General features: G+C 40.6%; 1 protein-coding gene across 2 annotated transcripts in view; it reads right to left on the reverse strand.

Moving 5' to 3' along the window:
- Window positions 1-304: 304 nt before the first annotated feature.
- The window catches only part of ODAD2 (outer dynein arm docking complex subunit 2), a 180707-nt gene continuing 159252 nt past the window's right edge, over window positions 305-21759 (reverse strand). For both annotated transcript variants that reach the window (XM_061181520.1, XM_061181521.1), the window contains one exon: window positions 305-763. In XM_061181520.1, coding sequence (XP_061037503.1) covers window positions 650-763 — 114 coding nt within the window. In that variant the 3' untranslated portion in view covers window positions 305-649. The remainder of the gene's footprint in view (window positions 764-21759) is intronic.

A 21759-nucleotide genomic window follows, 5' to 3' on the forward strand; every position in this document is an offset into this window, starting at 1 on the left:
TTGCTTATGTTTTTGTGATTTGCATTATCTGGTACAGTGACAGTTATACGTTGTCTTCTCAGATGTTTGATAGTTTTAGGAGAAACTTGGAATGACCTCGGGATGCTCTCTCTCAGCCCAGCTGCTTAACTCTGAATTCTATTCCATAACAGTTTGTGAAATCAGCACATCTCCTCAGAGCTCTCCCGTGGGTTGCAAGCAATCAAACAAACAAAACCATAGTGTCAAGACAGATTGGTTTAACAGAAAGAGAATTCTAAAGACATTCATGAATGACTCTAAAAATGCACAACGGGAAGGCCATATCTTTATTAAAATCACCACAAATGCAAAAGCATCGCCGATATCTATATATATATACACACACACACACACACAAGCTGTATACATATATTCTCAAATTCCTGGAAAATTATCACAAATATATTGGCTTTACATGTCATTACATGGCATATCCCTAAAATAGAACAAAAATACCCATACAATTTTTGGATGAACAGCATCCTTTGCATTTCTAAATTCCTGTGTTTTCAGACATTTGTTTGTAAAGGATTTGCTATGAAATGTTCCCCAGTTGAGGCCTCCTGGCCCTGGGAGTGACATGGCCTGTGTCGTGTAGCATTTGGTAGCTATCATGTCCGTTCAAGTTTCAAGTGTATCTCGCCTTTTCTGTAGCAAGAGCCAACCTGCGAATGTTGGATATACAGCCAGCTGCGGCTTCCTGGAGATCCTGGTCAGGTGACCCCACCATACGCAGTAGAAGCTGCCACACACGGACGAGCAGGGGGAGAAGGGAAATAAGAATAAAGCCATTAATCTAAACACGTAAAGTTAGGATATAAGAATGATGTTAAATAGGAAATGCTTTCTAAGTCACCGAAAAAATGGCCGAGAAATTCCACTGTGGCAAATGCAAATATAAATGGTACTTAATCAGATGCAGGAATTTCTCATGAAATTCTTACCTTTTTATTCAATGGAGCTGAGCTAGACCTGTTTCTCCCTCCTTTCTTTGGTCATCTAACTGCTCGAAATTTCTGCTTTGAAATTTCTCTTGCATCCTTTGTGGCTTCTCCACCTCCGGAGACAAGCCAGCAGGGTATCATGCCTAGACTGTTGGTGTATCCTCCAAGGCTTAATCTCTCTGCATTCCAGTCTACCCCATCGCGTCACAACCTAATTATATCAATCAGTCCCTTAATAGAGACTTTCATCGACTCCCAGTGCCAGCTAACTAGAGCCCAGTCTCTTAACCTGTCCTTGAAGGATTTCTGTGCTCTGGCCTCAGTTTACCTTTCTAGCCATTCATCTTTCTCCTGTTCCATCCTGTACTCCAAGGTCACGCTTCCCCACTTCTTTTGCCTTGATTGGTGCCATTACTCTACCTAAAATGTCCTCCCATCTCCTTCTCTGACTCTCCGTTATCCACCTTTCATGACCCAGCTAACTTTTCTACAAAGCCTCCGCTGATTTCTGTCAAACAAAATGCCATTTCTCCCTCATCAGAACTCTCATAGTTGTTTGCTCAAATGTCTGTTGCTATACTTGTATTCTTCCCTTTTTCACAGACTTGTATTAATGCTTTTTGTCCTACTTTAGATTGTAAACTCTGGAAGAATCTTATAAAACCGTAGAGTGCCTGATACACAGTAGATGCCAAATAAATATCAAGTAAATTAATTAGAACTTTTAAAATCTATCATCAATTATAATTCTAACTAATAGTTCTGATGAAAGATTTAAAATGTAATTTGAATTGAACATTTTTCATACAGTAGCCTTTGAGTACAAATGTGGATAATGTCATAGAATGAGGATGTCTGGATAAGGAAAGAAATATTGTAAAGAAAAATACTGTGAAACATCTTAAATATGGCAGGCTTAGGAGTCTGGCTTTTATTCTGCAGGTAATAAAAGGAAGTTGTTGAAGCACTTTAATCAGGAGAGTGACATGGTCATATTTGTATTTTAGAAAGATACATTTTATGGCAACTTAATAGAATAAGGACTGTGGAGAGAGGCGGCTGGTGGGAACGGCAACACATCAGGCCAGAGGTGATAAGAACTGAGTAAAGCAGAACCGGGAACAGCATGGAAGGAATGAGTTCAAGGGATATTTAGGGACTAAACTGTTCAACAGATGGCCCAAGGACAGCTGGTTATCCAAAGAGAAGAAAATGAAAATGTAATGTAAATGTATGTAATCTCATACATAAACATCCATTCCAGGTAGACTGATGACTTAAATAAGAAAGCAAAATGTGAAACATTTAGGAGGTTGTACAAGAGGAGACCTTGATCACACTGGGGTATTGAAGGGTGTCTGGCCTCTCTGTTTCTTGACCTCCTCATGTCAGTGATTTTCACCACACTTTAGCCCCCACTTCCAGGGTCACACCCTGGTTCTTATTTCTATTTTATTTTTATTTTTATTTTTATTTTTCATCACTCTCAACAGTCCAACCTCCAGACTCTTTGATTTGGCCATTGAACTTACTTGTTTGCTCTCATCACGACCTCTAGCCCACTGGCCTGTGTACTTTTTCTTAAACCATCTCCTGTCTTCACTTCCTCCATAACCAGTTTAGAGTCTACAGTCCATCTTTTCATTCATTCTCTTACCAGTTTCTTAAGCCTCCTTAAGCCAAAGAATAAGTTTAATCACAGAAGTGAGAAAATGCAGAAACAAAGGAAAACAGTCCAACAAGACTAAATAAAAATAGTTTAGTCATTAAGCAAAGTCAAGGACCTTTAGTTTCTCTTCAAGGGCTATAGGTAATATTCTGAGCCATGTCCTGTGAGCCGTCCTGTAGGTACTTAAACGATCAAGATGATTCTGGTCAGACCACCACGTGACCAATGTCAAGATGACCATCAGAGCTGACTGTGCTGTTTCTGCATGGAGCCCCCTCCCTCTGTCTATAAAAGCTCTTGCCCCGATTGTCAGGGGGGTGTGGGAGGGAGTAGGCCCTTGGACAGGGGTCCACCCTCCCCCCACCCCCGATCTGGTTACCAGCATCCAAAATAAAGCAAACTCTCCTTTCCACCAACCTTGCCTCTTTATTGGCTTTTGAGCGACAAGCAGCCAGACCCCACTTTTGGTAACATCTTCTCTATAAAAACCATCCCCTGGCTCCTGTTGGTGGAGCCCTCCTAACCATTTTCAATTTGGTGCCGCCTGATTTGAATCAATGTTTGCTCAAATAGACTCTTGTAAATGCCTCAGTTTATCTTTTAAGAGTGTTATTGAGAGTTTTTCTCCAGCATCATTCAGTAACCTAGGTGTAGGATGTAGGACAGAGGACATATATTATAGGATTGTAATTCATTTGAACAGCGATGCAGTCTGGGCTGGGCTGGAAGGGAAGTAAAACAGAAGTCTACTGATAATCTGGGAGAATTAGGAAGAGAGACCTCAGCGAAGTAGGAAAACAGTGTCAGTGGGAATGAAGCATAGGAAGAAGTTGAAAAATAGGACATTATAGTCTGAGAATGGATTATTTGGAGTTTAAGATTTATAGATAAGGTTGTCTTGAGAATTGACAAAGTCCGGGATGTGGCCATGGGAATATAGGTCAGTATAAGATTGTTACACAGTTTTATACACACACACACACACGAACACACTTAATTTATATTCTCATTCTCTGTCTCTGTCTCTCTCTCTGCAGAAAGAGGAAATAGTGGGAAAGTGGAAGGAAGAACAGAGTAGTAGCCAGCTCTCCTTGGCTACTGCAGCGCATAGCTTAAAAGTCTTTCTATAGCAGCTCACACTTGAACCCCTTTCCTAGCTTGCAACTTTCAACTCTTGATCTACAGTTTGGTATTTTTACCAATCTACTTATTTGTTTATGCCTCACCTTACTATTACATGAAAGCTTTTAAAGCAGATATGACGATATGAAATTTAGACTGTCTCTTCTGAATGCGTATTTAGCACAGAAGTTCATCCACCACTTTTTTATCATGCTCTCACAGATTTTAGTCTCCCACCTCATCACTGTAACCTTCCATTATCTTCATGTGTGGAGCGCTTGCTGTAAACGTGGGGAGTTCACGCTGCCGCATCATTACTAAATCATTAACTAAGAGCATCCCAGGCTTGACGTCGAGGGAGCCTAAATACTCCTCTGTTCTCAGAGGGGCCTGTTTTCCCCTTCGTTCTACTTTCTAATCTTCAAATTAGTTATTTTATCAAAACCAAACGTTCCAATCAGTTTCTCAGTAAATTACATAATCACTTGAGGGTTTTTTCCCTCCTTTTCCCAGGTAAAATAGATGATTAATATGAGTTCATGAGTTCCCTCGTTGATTCCACTGTCTTATAAAATACATCATTAACATTCTCCCACCAGTCTAAATCACTTTAACAGACAATATTTATTACTATATTAATTTTTAAAATTATAGTCATGTCATCATAATGAATAATGTCAGTTACCTGTGGATGTTTCTGGGCCCTGGATTAGGGGGCCTGATGCCACCTTAAAAGCTTGATTTCTACGAGCAAATGGGATGTAGAAATGCTCCAGTGTCCAACTGCCCTGCATATGCTATTCAGAAAACTGGAGGACAAGAGGGGCAGAGACTTGCTACGGAGAACTCACCTAAGCTTGCCTCGCAGGGACAGCCTGCCTCACTCTGCTCTAGTCTGGGCCTCTCCTGCAGCAGTTTTTTTGTTGGTTTTTTAAGTCTGGGGAGACGTGAAATGGAGCTCCAGCTGTGAACCCCAACTACCTGCCTGAGTGAGGAACTAGACGGCTCCTCACGCCGTTCAGCTCCTCTGTAGAAAAGGCAGTGTCAAATAGTAGTCAAGGCCGTGGGCTTTGAGGTTGCAGCTCCTTGGATTTGTATCCTGACTTCTCCACTTACTGGGCAAGTTATGGAACCTTTCAGCTCTGCCTTCTCATGTGTTTAATGGGCTCACCTACCTCTGAGGGTCATCGTGAAGATGGATGAGACAGTACACACCTTTAAAAGTGCTTGACCACCTGTGTTCACAGGCTCTTGCGGTCTCTCTATCTTTTGATCTTTGTATCCCCCCACCTTCCCCTCTTCCAGTTTCGTCTGATTGTTCCCTGAGGCCGTGTGTGAGGGGGGAAACTGGAGAAGCAAAGGCAGGGAGACGTTACACCAGAAAGGGCAGAGGATCCACCCGGTTTTGAAGAGAGGGTTTGGAGAGCTTGGAGTAGGGGGCTTGTTTGGGAGCAACTTCAGAGAGAGAGAGATACTGAGTGGAACAAAGGTAGGAGATTTTAAAGAGCTTAACAGTACACGACTGTGCTCTCTAGCTTCAAGAGAGAGGGAAACCAGGATAACAGTTACTTTCAGTTGCTCCTGGGCGGCCAGGCTTGTGTGTCTCGGACTGCATGTCCCAGTCACGAATGGACCATGGGAGCCTGGCTTCATACAGGCTATGCATTCGAATCCCAAAAACCAAGGGCCCGGGACAGAGTAAGTGCTCCGTAACTGCCATCCATTATCATGGTGATTTCTTCACCAGTTCCAAAGTCTGGTTCTGGCAGTTATTCGTTGGAGCCCAGCCCTGGTGAGTTTGAGAAGAACAAGGAAGCAGGCATGTTGGCCCTGTGGCCCGTCTGCCCCTATCGCACTTGCTCCAGGCCCTCCCTTGTCTCTGGTTGACTCCGTGGGTACCGATGGTCCAGGCTTCACTTGGCCTCAGCCACTGCCACCGCTGCCTGGCACGGCTCCCTTAGAAAGCAGCCCATTGGCTGATGCCTGCCAAAAACGGGCCGGTGTTTTGCCCATGCTCCCCTCAGACCTGGGTGCTGTTCTGTGGTTCCCTCTCCAGCTTTCCAAGGGTCAGATGCATTTATTCCCAAGCCCTTGACGCCAGTTACATAATTTCAAATTACCTAAACCAGTGAACAGTGAGTGTGAAACGTCTGGCATGCTGCTGGCACCTGTGTCTGTGACAGAGCCTGTGGCGTGCTGGCGGCCCCTGGAGTCTACTGGACGGGGCTGCTGGGAGGGCATGCCCTGTGCCGTCACACACGCTATGTTAGAACACAGTGTTCAGTCAATGCCAGTACCTTTTATGACCCAACTGCGTAAATGACTTTGTCTATTACCGAACTTCTACTCCTGAGTGCATCAAAAGGACTACTGCTCTTCGGGGAATTAATTTTGCCTCAGTTTCTTGCTCTCACCACGAGGTTTCCTTCCATATCCAATATGGTGGTGAGTGAATGTTTGGCCTAAAAGCTTGATCAGGGGAGCCCAGCAGTCCAGTGTTTTAAATGACTAAAATGTAGACAAGGGTGAAAGGTTTAAAAATAGATGAAAGGAGAAAAGCATGGCTTAGAAAGGTACATGTGGTAGAGGTGACAGCTGCCCCCTTAAACATAGCTTCAGTGACTCACTGGCCTCGGGCCACAGGCTACCTGATGTTTGTACAGCGTGAAATGGTTTTATTAGCTACCAAGCTTACTATGTGCCAGGCACTGGGATCTTTTCTTTGTTCGTTAATCTTATCCTGCTCTGGCCATTTTCCTTAGCCAGGAACGTTCTCAATCAAGGGTATAGAGTTGGAAGTGTAACATTCTCTGCCCGCTAAAGGTAGGAAGGGCTTGATGCTTGAGAGGCATCCCTAGGACCCTCTTTGGGTGATGCTGCTCTCTGAATTTATTTTCCCTGAACTTTATTTTGCCGTTAATGAATGCTCCTCATTGCATCGTTAATACAACCAGAGGCTGCGTAGCTAATGCTGCTTTACAAATTGAGTAAGGATGTGCGACTTTCCCAAACCATTATCTGAACAACATGTACTGTGTATGTGTCTTGGTTTTGAATTAGGCTCAGGAATATATGTTTTTCTTAAGAGCTTCACAAGCAAACTAGGGCACCCGGAGGAACGCTTTAAAACGACTATAAACAGCCACATAATGGAAACTTAGTGCAAAATCCTGCATTTGAGGGGCAGCTAGCAGAAAGGAAAGAGCAGCATGTTTTCAAATCACTAACACACATGGCAAGGGGAAGGTGGCATGTGATACTTTGCGGTCATGACTCAAAAGGAGTACTTTCCTTAGGAAGGTGAGATGCAAACTGGGTACAAGTGATTATGGAATTGGTATGCATTTTTTTTCCAGGATATATTTTTTGATTTGTAGACTTTTTCCAACTATAAAAACATTTAAAAATCTTATAAGGAGGAAAAACACCTCAGATTTACCTTTTTGAAGTGTTTGTTCCTTTCAAAAACTTTCCTCTTTTTCATCCTCCCCCTCCCCCAAACATACCCAGAGACCTTAAATTTATTGGGAGTTTCATATATACACTGAAGGAAAACCAGCTCCCTTGCTTTAGAACTTAATTGCACAGAGCACTTTAAAACATCATTCAAACACATAACTTTTCACAGCGTTGGTGTGAACGAGGACACGGGGAGGTGCACTGAGAGGGGTCTGTGGATTGGGTGCACGAGTACTTCTTCCAGTGGCAAAGGCTTTGATCACAAGGCACGTGCCCTCAGAATGCAGCTGTGACCCGAGCTTCACATCCCCTGGAAGGTGAGACAAAGGTAGCAAGGGAATCGGAGTCTGCGTCCAATTTCTACTTTTACAACTAACAGTTCATGACTTTATGTAATATTTCAGTTGTATGAAAAGTACCAATTTGAGTGATAACAGATTTTCTTGTGGTTTGACTTGACATTGTTCGGGCGAACCCAGGCTGGGAATAGGAGTTCTCATTAGAGCCAGAGGAGCGCTGAAATACCTGCATGCATGCCGAGCTCAGCGGGTTTCCCAGAAAACTCTGGCGTTCCCAGAGCTGATCTGAACCCTTCTTCTGCTGTCAGTGTCCCAGGCACTGAGGTGAGGTTTGCGCGACCCAGGAACGCACGATGCCTCTGGACCCTGTCCTCCGGGCCGGTGGCCTCCTGGCTGTCCGGCGGGCTGGGCTCTGCTGCAGAGACTCTCGGTGGGTCCCGACCCCAACTCGGAGCCTTGGTAACTCATTTCACGTGGCAGCTCCCCAGAGCCATGGGCCTCAAAACACATGTTACATTTGCTGGTTGGGGCAAAACTTTTGATTCTGCTTTTCGGTGAAGTGAAGCAAGGAGCTTGCCTTTTCATGGTGTCTGCTTGCCTCTGGGTGACAGGAGCACATGCCCTGTGATCCAAGGGCCATGTCCACAGAGCTTGGGAGGGTCTGCTGGTTCCATCCACTGCCCTCTCTGTGTAGACGTTCCTTCACATTGGAGTAGGTTTGTCCTCTGGTTTTCCCTCAAGTTGTCTTTACATGAGCCTTCCACTAGAGCGCTGTTGTGCCCAGATACACACACACACACACACACACACACACACACACACACACAGAGGAGATTTAGAGTGTTGGGTCTGCTGTCCTGGGTTGGAGAAATAGGTCACATAACAAAGAGTGCCCTAACAGCCCTCTTTACAGAATGCTAGAAATGGAGAATGACTTGGTTTCTGGCTGGATCAGGAGTTCATGGGACCCTGCTCTCTGCTAGAGGAAAAGGAAGCGACAAGTCTCTGCACGCCCTGGGCAGAAGCTCACGGTGTCACTTGGAACAGCTTCAAGTCACTCTTCCATTTTTCTTCCTATCAAATATAAAGAACATTTGTGTCTACGGAGGTTTCCCGGATAAGAATGCCAAAGAAAAGATAGGGTAAGGATGGATAAAAAGACACACATGGACACGGTTGTTTAGAATTGTATTTTGCTATTGGGTAGATCAAAGTGACAAAGGTAATTCTCTCGAGTAAAAAAGAAAAAAGAACGTGCTCATAGATTATGGAAGGTAGTGGCTGTGAGTTCACATCTTGGGTTCAGAGAGTCTGGTTTTGAGTCTTATATTCTCCTCACTGTGTATGACCTGGGGTAACTTTCCCTGAGCCTCAGTTTTTGTTCTTTTCTTTTCTTTTCTTTTTTTTTTCATTTGTGTAAGTACATGTTTTCGCTTTATTGTGGCATACTATTCCAAGTAGGATTTCTGCATGATACTTTTTTTTTGAATTTTATTTTATGTATTTTTTTATACAGCAGGTTCTTATTAGTTATCCATTTTATACATATTAGTGTATATATGTCAATCTCAATCTCCCAATTCATCAAACCACCACCGCACCCTGCCACTTTCCCCCTTTGGTGTCCAAACGTTTGTTCTCTGCATCTGTGTCTCAATTTCTGCCCTGCAAACTGGTACATCTGTACCATTTTTCTAGGTTCCACATATATGTGTTAATATACGATATTTGTTTTTCTCTTTCTGACTTACTTCACTCCGTATGACAGTCTCTAGAGCCATCCATGTCTCTACAAATGACCCGATTTCGTTCCTTTTTATGGCTGAGTAATATTCCATTGTATATATGTACCACATCTTCTTTATCCATTCATCTGTTGATGGGCATTTAGGATGCTTCCATGCCCTGGCTATTGTAAATACTGCTGCAGTGAACATTGGGGTACATGTGTATTTTTGAATTATGGTTTTCTCTGGGTGTATGCCCAGTAGTGGGATTGCTGGGTCATATGGTAGTTCTATTTGTAGTTTTTTAAGGATCCTCCATACTGTTCTCCATAGTGGCTGTATCAATTTACATTCCCACCAACAGTGCCAGAGGGTTCCCTTTTCTGCACACCCTCTCCAGCATTTGTTGTGTGTAGATTTTCTGATGATGCCCATTCTAACTGGTGTGAGGTGATACCTCATTGTAGTTTTGATTTGCACTTCTCTAATAATTAGTGATGTTGAGCAGCTTTTCATGTGCTTCTTGGCCATCTGTATGTCTTCTGTGGAGAAATGTCTATTTACATCTTCTGCCCATTTTTGGATTGGGTGGTTTTTTTAATATTGAGCTGCATGAGCTGTTTATATATTTTGGAGATTAATCCTTTGTCCATTGATGCATTTGCAAATATTTTCTTCCATTCTGAGGGTTGTCTTTTCGTCTTGTTTGTAGTTTCCTTTGCTGTGCAAAAACCTTTAAATTTAATTACGTCCCATTTGTTTATTTTTGTTATTTTCATTACTCTAGGAGGTGGATCAAAAAAGATCTTGCTGTGATTTATGTCAAAGAGTGTTCTGCCTATGTTTTCCTCTAAGAGTTTTATAGTGTTCAGTCTTACATTTAGGTCTCTAATCCATTTTGAGTTTATTTTTGTGTATGGTGTTAGGGAGTGTTCTAATTTCATTCTTTTACATGTAGCTGTCCAGTTCTCCCAGCACCACTTATTGAAGAGACTGTCTTTTCTCCATTGTATATCCTTGCCTCATTTGTCATAGATTAGTTGACCATAGGTGTGTGGGTTTACCTCTGGGCTTTCTATCCTGTTCCATTGATCTATATTTCTGTTTTTATGCCAGTACCCTATTGTCTTGATTACTGTAGCTTTGTAGTAGAGTCTGAAGTCTGAAAGCCTGATACCTCCAGCTCCGTTTTTTTCCCTCAAGATTGCTTTGGCTATTTGGGGTCTTTTGTGTCTCCATACAAATTTTAAGACTTTTTGTTCTAGTTCTGTAAAAAATGCCATTGGTAATTTGATAGGGATTGCATTGAATCTGAAGATTGCTTTGAATCTGTAGATTGCTTTGGTAGTATATTCATTTTCACAATATTGATTCTTCCAATCCAAGAACATGTCATATCTCTCCATCTGTTTATTTCATCCTTAATTTCTTTCATCAGTGTCTTATAGTTTTCTGCATACATGTCTTTTGTCTCCTTAGGTAGGTTTATTCCTAGGTATTTTATTCTTTTTGTTGCCGTGGTAAATGGCAGTGTTTCCTTAATTTCTCTTTCAGATTTTTCATCATTAGTATATAGGGATGCAAGAGATTTCTGTGCATTAATTTTGTATCCTGCAACTTTACCAAATTCATTGATTAGCTCTAGTAGCTTTCTGGTGGCATCTTTAGAATTCTCTATGTATAGTATCATGTCATCTGCAAACAGTGACAGTTTTACTTCTTCCTTTCCAATTTGTATTCCTTTTATTTCTTTTTCTTCTTTGATTGCCGTGGCTAGGACTTCCAAAACTATGTTGAATAATAGTGGTGAGAGTGGACATCCTTGTCTCGTTCCTGATCTTAGAGGAAATGCTTTCAGTTTTTCACCACTGAGAATGATGTTTGCTGTGGCCTTTATTATGTTGAGGTAGGTTCCCTCTATGCCAACTTTCTGCAGGGCTTTTATCATAAATGGGTGTTGGATTTTGTCAAAAGCTTTTTCTGCATCTATTGAGAAGATCATATGATTTTTCTTCTTCAGTTTGTTAATATGGTGTATCACATTGATTGATTTGCATATATTGAAGAATCCTTGCACCCCTGGGATAAATCCCACTTGATCATGGTGTATGATCCTTTTAACGTGTTGTTGGATTCTGTTTGCTAGTATTTTGTTGAGGATTTTTGCATCTATATTCATGAGTGATACTGGTCTGTAATTTTCTTTTTTTGTAGTATCTTTGTCTGGTTTTGGTATCAGGGTGATGGTGGCCTCATACAATGAGTTTGGGAGTGTTCCTTCCTTGGCCATTTTTTGAAAGAGTTTGAGAAGGATGGGTGTTAGCTCTTCTCCAAATGTTTGATAGAATTCACCTGTGAAGCCATCTGGTCCTGGACTTTTGTTTGTTGGAAGATTTTTAATCACAGTTTCAATTTCATTACTTGTGATTGGTCTGTTCATATTTTCTATTTCTTCCTGGTTCAGTCTTGGAAGGTTATACCTTTCTAAGAATTTGTCCATTTCTTCCAGGTTGTCCATTTTATTGACGTAGAGTTGCTTGTAGTAGTCTCTTAGGATGCTTTGTATTTCTGCGGTGTCTGCTGTAACTTCTCCTTTTTCATTTCTAATTTTATTGATTTGAGTCCCTCCCTCTTTCTTTTTCTTGATGAGTCTGGCTAATGGTTTATCAATTTTGTTTATCTTCTCAAAGAACCAACTTTTAGTTTTATTGATCTTTGCTATTGTTTTCCTTGTTTCTATTTCATTTATTTCTGCTCTGATCTTTGTGATTTCTTTCCTTCTACTAACTTTGGGTTTTGTTTGTTCTTCTTTCTCTAGTTCTTTTAGGTGTAAGGTTAGATTGTTTACTTGAGATGTTTGTTGTTTCTTGAGGTAGGATTGTATTGCTATAAACTTCCCTCTTAGAACTGCTTTTGCTGCCTCCCATAGATTTTGGATCGTCGTGTTTTCATTGTCATTTGTCTCTAGGTATTTTTTTGATTTCCTCTTTGATTTCTTCATTGATCTCTTGGTTATTTAGTAACATATTGTTTAGCCTCCATGTGTTTGTGTTTTTTACATTTTTTTCTCTGTAATTGATTTCTAATCTCATAGCACTGTGGTCAGAAAAGATGCTTGATATGATTTCAATTTTCTTAAATTTACTGAGGCTTGATTTGTGACCCAAGATGTGATCTATCCTGGAGAATGTTCCATGCGCACTTGAGAAGAAAGTGTAATCTGCTGTTTTTGGATGGAATGTCCTATAAATATCAATTAAATCTATCTGGTCTACTGTGTCATTTAAAGCTTATGTTTCCTTATTAATTTTCTCTTTGGATGATCTGTCCATTGGTGTAAGTGAGCTGTTAAAGTCCCCCAGTATTATTGTGTTAGTGTCGATTTCCTCTTTTATAGCTGTTAGCAGTTGCCTTATGTATTGAGGTGATCCTATGTTGGGTGCATATATATTTATAATTGTTATATCTTCTTCTTGGATTGATCCCTTGATCATTATGTAGCGTCCTTCCTTGTCTCTTGTAACATTCTTTATTTTAAAGTGTATTTTATCTGATATGAGTATTGCTACTCCAGCTTTCTTTTGATTTCCATTTGCATGGAATATTTTTTTCCATCCCCTCACTTTCAGTCTGTATGTGTCCCTAGGTCTGAAGTGGGTCTCTTGTGGACAGCATATATATGGGTCTTGTTTTTGTATCCATTCAGCGAGCCTGTGTCTTTTGGTTGGAGCATTTAATCCATTCACGTTTAAGGTAATTATCGATATGTATGTTCCTATGACCATTTTCTTAATTGTTTTGGGTTTGTTTTTGTAGGTCCTTTTATTCTCTTGTGTTTCCCACTTAGAGAAGTTCCGTTAGCATTTGCTGTAGAGCTGGTTTGGTGGTGCTGAATTCTCTTAGCTTTTGCTTGTCTGTAAAGCTTTTGATTTCTCCATCAAATCTGAATGAGATCCTTGCCGGGTAGAGTAATCTTGGTTGTAGGTTCTTCCCTTTCATCACTTTAAATGTCATGTCACTCTCTTCTGGCCTGTACAGTTTCTGCTGAGAAATCAGCTGTTAATCTTATGGGAGTTCCCTTGTATGTTATTTGTCATTTTTCCCTTGCTGCTTTCAATAATTTTTCTTTGTCTTTAATTTTTGCCAGTTTGATTACTATGTGTCTTGGCATGTTTCTCCTTGGGTTTATCCTGTATGGGACTCTCTGTGCTACCTGGACTTGGGTGGCTATTTCCTTTCCCATGTTAGGGAAGTTTTGGACTATAATCTCTTCAAATATTTTCTCGGGTCCTTTCTCTCTCTCTTCTCCTTCTGGGATCAGTATAATGCAAATGTTGTTGTGTTTAATGTTGTCCCAGAGGTCTCTTAGGCTGTCTTCATTTCTTTTCATTCTTTTTTCTTTATTCTGTTCCGCAGCAGTGAATTCCACCATTCTGTCTTCCAGGTCACTTATCCGTTCTTCTGCCTCAGTTATTCTGCTATTGATTCCTTCTAGTGTATTTTTCATTTCAGTTACTGTATTATTCATCTCTGTTTGTTTGTTCTTTAATTCTTCTATGTCTTTGTTAAACATTTCCTGCATCTTCTCGATCTTTGCCTCCATTCTTTTTCTGAGGTCCTGGATCATCTTCACTATCATTATTCTGAAATCTTTTTCTGGAAGGTTACCTATCTCCACTTCATTTAGTTGTTTTTCTGGGGCTTTATCTTGTTCCTCCATCTGGTACATAGCCCTCTGCCTCTTCATCTTGTCTGTCTTTCTGTGAATGTGGTTTTTGTTCCACAGGCTGCAGGATTGTAGTTCTTCTTGCTTCTGCTGTCTGCCCTCTGGTGGATGAGGCTATCTAAGAGGCTTGTGCAAGTTTCCTGATGGGACGGACTGGTGGTGGGTAGAGCTGGCTGTTCTCTGGTGGGCAGAGCTCAGTAAAACTTAATCCGCTTGTCTGCTGATGGGTGGGGCTGGGTTCCCTCACTGTTGGTTGTTTGGCCTGAGGCGACCCAACACCAGAGCCTACCTGGGCTCTTTGATGGAGCTAATGGCGGACTCTGGGAGGGCTCACGCCAAGGAGTACTTCCCAGAACTTCTGCTGCCAGTGTCCTTGTCCTCATGGTCAGACACAGCCGCCCCCGCCTCTGCAGGAGACCCTCCAACACTAGCAGGTAGGTCTGGTTCAGTCTCCTATGGGGTCATGGCTCCTTCCCCTGGGTCCCGATGCACACACTACTTTGTGTGTGCCCTCCAAGAGAGGAGTCTCTGTTTCCCCCAGTCCTGTTGAAGTCCTGCAATCAAATCCCGCTAGCCTTCAAAGTCTGATTATCTAGGAATTCCTCCTCCCATCGCCGGACCCCCAGGTTGGGAAGCCTGATGTGGGGCTCAGAACCTTCACTCCAGTGGGTGGACTTCTGTGATATAAGTGTTCTCCAGTTTGTGTGTCACCCACCCAGCAGTTATGGGATTTGATTTTATTGTGATTGTGCCCCTCCTACCATCTCATTTTGGCTTCTCCTTTGTCTTTGGATGTGGGGTATCTTTTTCGGTGAGTTCCAGTGTCTTCCTGTTGATGATTGTTTAGCAGTTAGTTGTGATGCCGGTGCTCTTACAAGAGGGAGTGAGAGCATGTCCTTCTACTCTGCCATCTTCGAGCCTCAGTTTTCTTATCAGTAAAATTAGGGTTTGCAATAATGCCATTTTAATGGGATAGATGTGGGGATTCAATGAGATGATGACTGTAAAGTGCTTATACTACATGCTCATAAAAGATGATCCTTTTTATTACTATTGTTGTTGTCGTGAATTGGAGGTTGTTTGTTGTTGAGTAGAGAGATTCAAATAAAATTTGCTGTCAGCTCACTTTCTCTGCTAGAGTTCCAATTGGACTGATCCAAATAAGCAATTTTAATCTAATTATATTGGAAATTAATGTTAACAGGAGGTTTGTGGTGTCCTGTTAAGTGAACAAAAGCATAAGGCAGGGAAGTTTCACTAGCACAAGTCTGTGTTCATTCTAACACATGATGAGTTCTGTTCAGATTCGAGTCCCCTCCTGAGTCCGTCTCTAGTCCAGAAGGACATCAGACCCTCACGGATGAACAAAGGCATAAAGGGGATAATTAAAATGGGATAAATGCCTTGGATCTGGAATATATTTGCAATGGGAAATAGGAGAAGTTGGATGAATATGGAAATGGTCAGTGGAATTTTAAATATTCACGGAAAGGTAAAGCTAAACTGTAACACTTATTAATTTATATTATAAAAAAACAGAGCTCACCCACACCTCTTGTGTTATTAGAATAATTGAATAAAACTTCTCTACCTCCTTCCTGCAAAAGACTATCCTATAAACTCAGTTGCAAGGCTGGCCAGAACTCAAATGCGTTTCCACTCAAGTATTCTTCTTCCTGTTGGGTTGGAAGATGTTAAAGGTAACTCAGTCTAAGTGAAGGAAGGTGGAGAAGATGGTAGAGAAGGGAAATAAACTGATAATTTAATATTTTAAATTATTACTATTAACCTCTTCCCCTGCCTGACCTTTACAAGACGTGATAAGAAAAAGATAAGTGCCCAGCCTGCAACTGCTCTCAGAGGAAGGCAGGGGTGAGCTAGGAGAAGGTGCAATCTAGGATAAGACCATGGGGAATGGGCATGGGAGGCCACCTGTGATGACCCCGAGTTTATTATTATCTGTAAGTTATATTTTTAAGGTTCTTGGAGCAAGGCCTGGCTCACAGTAACTGCTCTCCGATTGTTAGCCCTTAGTACTCTAGTAGAAAACACACTTCAGGAGCTGTACACTCATCCCAACACTAGTAACAAGTGACAGTGATGAAAAGTGTCTACAATTGGCTGGAATGACTGACCCTCTCAAGAAGAGGTCAGGCTGCTCCTAGGCAGTGGAGGCTGGGTCATGTGCATGAGCGCCTCTGTAGAAGTGAGGGCAGAGTTTCTCAGGAATAGGTCGGTGGGATAGAGTCTCTGAGTCCCTGTCAAGTTCTGCTTCTGTGATAGGTTCCAAGAGTCCTTTCTGGAGAAATCAGGGAGACCCGAGAGACAGGGCTCACAGTCCTTGGGGGCTCTGGTGGCCGGAATATAGGCCGGGTGCTGCAGAAGAAGGAAGAGACTGCGCTGCATTTTTGCTTTGAGTTTCACTATGGCTTTCCTCTGGTTCTTAGTAGCTCAAAGAACACTTTTGTGGGGTAAAATGATCTTGAAATAGAGCAGTCAGGAACTTCACCAATATGTGTTCAAACAAGACCAAGTATGAATTAGGATATGAGCTGGGCTTGTCAATATTCTATTTGAAGGTTTAGAAGACGTTTGAAAGATATTAAAAGGATAATCATATCCTCCAGTAGCTTCTTGAAAAATGTGCAAAGGAGGTAAACCTCTTAAGACTTACATGACTTCTTTCATACGTAATTTAAGTTTGCTTTGGTATAGAATTCTAGGTTGGAAGTAATTTTTGAGGAGTTGGAAGAGTTTTGAAGGCAATGCTCCATTTTCTTCTTGCTTCTGGTGTTACTGTTGAGAAGCCCAGAGTGATTCTTGATGTTTGGTTTGTGATCTCTCTCTCTCTCTCTCTCTCCTTCTTTCTCTTTTGAAGATTACAAATGTGTGTGTGTGTGTATGTGTGTGTGTGTGTGTGTGTTTGTGTGTACTTAACGTCCTGAAATTTTATAATGCTGTTTCTCATCGTAGGCCTGTTTTTATCCACTGTATACAGGCACCTGATAGGCCCTTTCAATCTAGTGGTTCATGCACTTCAGTTCTGGGAAATTCTCCAATTATTTCATTCCATTTCCTCCTCTCCGTTTTCTCAATTATCTCCTTCTGAAGCCAATCTTCCAAAGTTACGTCTTTTGCATGGTTCTCTTTTTCTTAATCTTTCCTATTTTCATTTCTTTATCTTTTTGCTCCACTTTCTGGGAGGTTTCTTTACCTTTATTTTCCAACTATTCTATTGAATTTGTGCTTCCTGAATGCTTTTTTTTTTTTTTTTTTATAGAGTCCTATTCTGGTTTCATGGATGTGATACCTTTTATATCACTCTGAGGATGTTGATTTTTTTCTTCTCTGTGCTACACTGTGTTTCTTCCAAGGATTGATTTGTTTGTTTCTGTTTGTTTCAGATTCTATCTTACAGGTTCAAGACATCCTTTAGATGCAGTTACTCATTGGATGATTGGAGATTTTGAGTAGGTAGGTGGGGCTTGCTGACTTTGTGCTTTACTACAGGGTGATTGGGGTGGTCTCAGGGCCACTTAGAATAGTGCTCTCTATGAAGACACCAGATTGAAGGGGGCTGAAATGCAGCCCTCGCTTATTTACCAGTTCATGAACGCTGGTCAGAGGCTATGTCTTCCTGAAAGAAGGGATGCCTTTTTCCTCCCACAAAACTGTGATCTGCTTTTCAAATCTGACATTAGCAAAGCTTCATCTACCCAGAGGAAATATCGTTTTCCAATTCACACAGCAGTTTCCCACAGGCCAGCAGAGGCCCTGGGAAGGCTGGCTGAAGTTCTCCCCAGGTCAATATCTTGATAGCTTTTGTGTTGAGCTGGTCAAATTCTGCAAGAAAGAGCTTTTCAAACTCTAGCCAGCAGAGTAAAGGACTGGCTTCGAGAGATTTGTGAGTGAGCAGGACAGAGATTTCCATTCAATGGAGCTTAATCTCCATCTTGGGTAGAGTAGCCACACCTCACGGTGGCTGCTGTCCTCCAGCCCAGAGACACTGTTTTACCCTCTATAGACAGATGCGGGGCTGGGGACAGCAGTGACTCTGTGGGGTGGAGTTGGACAAGGGGCTCTAGCTTTCACCCAGTCTTCCTTATTGGAGCCTGCACCCTCAACCCTACCAAACAGTTCCAGAGGTACTTAGTACTACTAGTTCCTGATATTTTGAGGCTTCCACATTGTAAATTGGGTGTGGTCTCAGTTTTCCCCACTTTTGACTTTGTATTCTTATTCCTCAGATCTGCTGGGCAGTTGCCACTCTCCCACTGAATTTCAACATATACAAATTTATTATATTCTCCTCTGCAATTCTCCAATTTTCCTTGTCCCTGTTGTTTTTTTTTTTTTTTTAAGTTTCTTGACTGTAATGTTTGTTAGTAGATTTCAGAAGGAAGAAAAATTAAACTCAGGAGTTTAATTTGCTATCTTACTTGGAATAGTCCATAGGTTTCCTCCAGACTCTAAGAAAAATGCCCTTTTGTTATCAATTCTGGATACAGTGCCTGCATTTAACTTGTGTTTTCTCCCTTTGGGAAGAGACTGAAAGTCCATGTGGCTGTCTGTGTCCTACTGTTAAATCACTTTTGTGAAAGAATATTTAGAAGTAAGTTTTTTTGGAGACAAGTTATATGTGTGTATGTAAATATATATACATATATGCAGTCATCCTTCAGTATCCATAGGGGATTGGTTCCAGGACCTGCCACGAATATCAAAATCCACAGATGCTCAAGTCCCATAGTTGGTCCCCTGTATCTGTAGTTCCACATCCATGGATTTAACCAACTATTGAAAAAAATCTGCAAATAAGTGGACCCACACAGTTCAAACCCATGTTGTTCAAAGTCAACTGTGTGTGTGTGTATACATATATATGATGAATATAAGTTGTACATATGATGTATATTTATTATTTGAAAGAGTGGAATGATAAAATTTAAGTCTCCAGCTCTGACCTGACCTCTGACCATTTGACTGCCTAGTTGACATCTCCACTTGGATATAAAAATACACATTAAATTTTACATGGACAAAGCTGAACTCCTGATTCTCCCATCTGAAACCCGTTTTCTCACAGCCTCCCCATCTCGATTCATGTCAACTCATCTCTCCAGTTGCTTGGGCCAAAGACATTGGAGTGTCCTCAGCTTCCTCTTTTCTCATGGCCCTCATCCAAGACATGAACAAATCTGTTGGCTCCACCTTCAAAATGCACCCAGAGTTGGACCTCTTTTGACTACCTCCACAGCTGTGGTCTGAGTCACTATTCTCTCTTGCCTGAACGTAATAATTAGGCCAAGTTTTTGATATGCAAAAAAGATCTGGGGCTGACTTTGAAGGTATAGCCTAGAGAAAACTAAATCACTCAGATTGGTAACTAACTTAGGAGAATCTTTCCTTCTTTTAAGAAGAAAAGGCAGAGAAGAGAAAAGATATCTTAAGTGATCTGCTGGGAGAATGAGAGCCTAGGTCATAAATGTTAAAGGGACTTCTTTAAGCTGAAAAGAAATGGTTCTAATTAATAACAAGAAAACATACCAAAGTAAAAAATCTCACTGGAAAAGGTAAATATATAGTAAAGGTAATGAATCAGTCACTTATAAAGCAAGTATGAAGGTTAAAGACAAAAGTAAAATTAAATAAAACTGCAATAATTAGTCAAGGAATGCATACAATTAAAAGATATAAAAGGTGACATAAAAATATAAGACATGATGGGGGGAATAAAAAGTAAAGTTCTAGGATGTGTTCAAATTTAAGTTGTTATCAACTTAAAACAGACCATTACATACATACGACGTTATATGTGAACCTCATGGTAACCACGAAGCAAAAATTTATAGTGAATACACAAAAAGAAAAATGACAAAAGAACCTGAACATAACACTAAAGAAATGCATGAAACCACAAAGGAAGAGAGAAAGAGAAGAAGAAAGGAACAGAGAGAACTACAAACCAGAAACTACAAGCCAGAAAACAGCTAACAAAATGGCAGTAAATACATACCTAGCAATAATTACTAAGTGTAAATGGACTAAATGCTCCTATTGAGGGGACTTCCCTGGCAGTCCAGTGATTCAGACTTCACCTTCCAATGCAGGGGGTGTGGGTTCAATCCCTGGACAGGGAGCTGAGCGCCCACATACCTCATGGTCAAAAAACCAAAACATAAAACAGAAGCAATATTGTAACAAATTCAATAAGGACTTTAAAAATGGTCCATATAAAAAAATTAAAACATAAATAAAAATAAATGCTCCTATTGAAAGACACAGAGTGGCTGAATGGATGAAAAAACAAGACCCAACCATATGCTGTTTACAAGAGGCTCACTTTAGAAGTAAGGACACACACAGTGAAAGCAAAGGGATGGAGAAAGATATTCCATGCAAATGGAAATGAGAAGAAAGTTGGAGTAGCTATACTCATATCAGATAAAATAGACTTTAAAATAAAGACTGTAATAAAAGACAAAAAGGACATTACATAATGATAAAGGGGTTAATCTAGCAAGAAGATCTAAACATTTATAAATATATATGCACCCAACATAGGAGCACCAAAATATTTAAAGTGAATATTAATGAGCCTAAAGGGAGAAACTGACAGCAATACAATAAGAGTAGGGGACTTTAACACCCCACTTACATCGATGGATAGATCATCCAGACAGAAAATCAATAAGGAAACATCAGCCATAAATGACATATGAGACCAGAGATTTAATAGATTTATACAGAACATTCCATCCAAAAGCAGCAGAGTATACATTCTCAGTGCACATAGAGCATTCTCCAGGGTTGATCACATGTTAAGCCAGAAAATAAGTCTCAAGAAATTCAAGAAGGCTGAAGTCATATCAAGCATTTTTCTCTGACCACTATGGTATAAAACTAGAAATCAGTTACAGGAAGAAAATTCAAAAACCATAAACATGGAGATTAAATAATATGCTACTGATCAATCAATGGGTCATTGAAGAAATCAAAGGAAAAAATTTAAAAATACCTACAGACAAATGAAAACAGAAATATGATATACCAAAGTCTATGGGATGCAGCAAAAGCAGTTCTAAGAGGAAAGTTCATAATGATACAGGCCTACTTCAAGAAAGAAGACAAATTCCAAATAACTAATCTAACTTTACATCCAAAGCATCTAGAGAAAAGAAGAACAAATGAAGCCCAAAGTTAGTAGAAGGAAGGAAATAATAAAGATCAAAGCAAAAATAAATGAAATAGGGACTAAAAAGACAATAGAAAATATCAATGAAACTAAGAGCTGGTTCTTTGAAAAGATAAACAAAATTGACAAACCATTAGCTAGATTCACCAAGAAAAAAAAAAGAGAGCAGGCTTAAATAAATGAAATCAGAAATAAAAGAGAAGTAACAACTAATAGTAAAGAAATACAGAGGATCATAAGAGACAACTATGGACAATTATACACCAACAATTGAACAACCTAGAAGAAATGGATAAATTTCTAGAAACATACAATCTTCCAAGACTGAATCATGAAGAAATAGAAAATCTGAATAGCTTGATTACTAGTGAGAAGATTGAATCAGCAATCAAAAACCTCCCAATGAACAAAAGTCTAGGACCAGGTGGCTCACTAGTAAATTCTACCAAACATCCAAAGAAGATTTAATACCAATCCTTCTCAAACTATTCCCAAAAAAATGAAGAGGAAGAAACACTTCCAAACTCATTTTAAGAGGCCAACATTACCCTGATACCAAAACCAGAGAAGAATACCACAAAAAAATTACTGGCCAAT

The sequence above is a fragment of the Eubalaena glacialis genome, chromosome 2 (genome assembly GCF_028564815.1).
Source record: "Eubalaena glacialis isolate mEubGla1 chromosome 2, mEubGla1.1.hap2.+ XY, whole genome shotgun sequence".
In the NCBI taxonomy this organism is placed as follows: Eukaryota; Metazoa; Chordata; class Mammalia; order Artiodactyla; family Balaenidae; genus Eubalaena; species Eubalaena glacialis.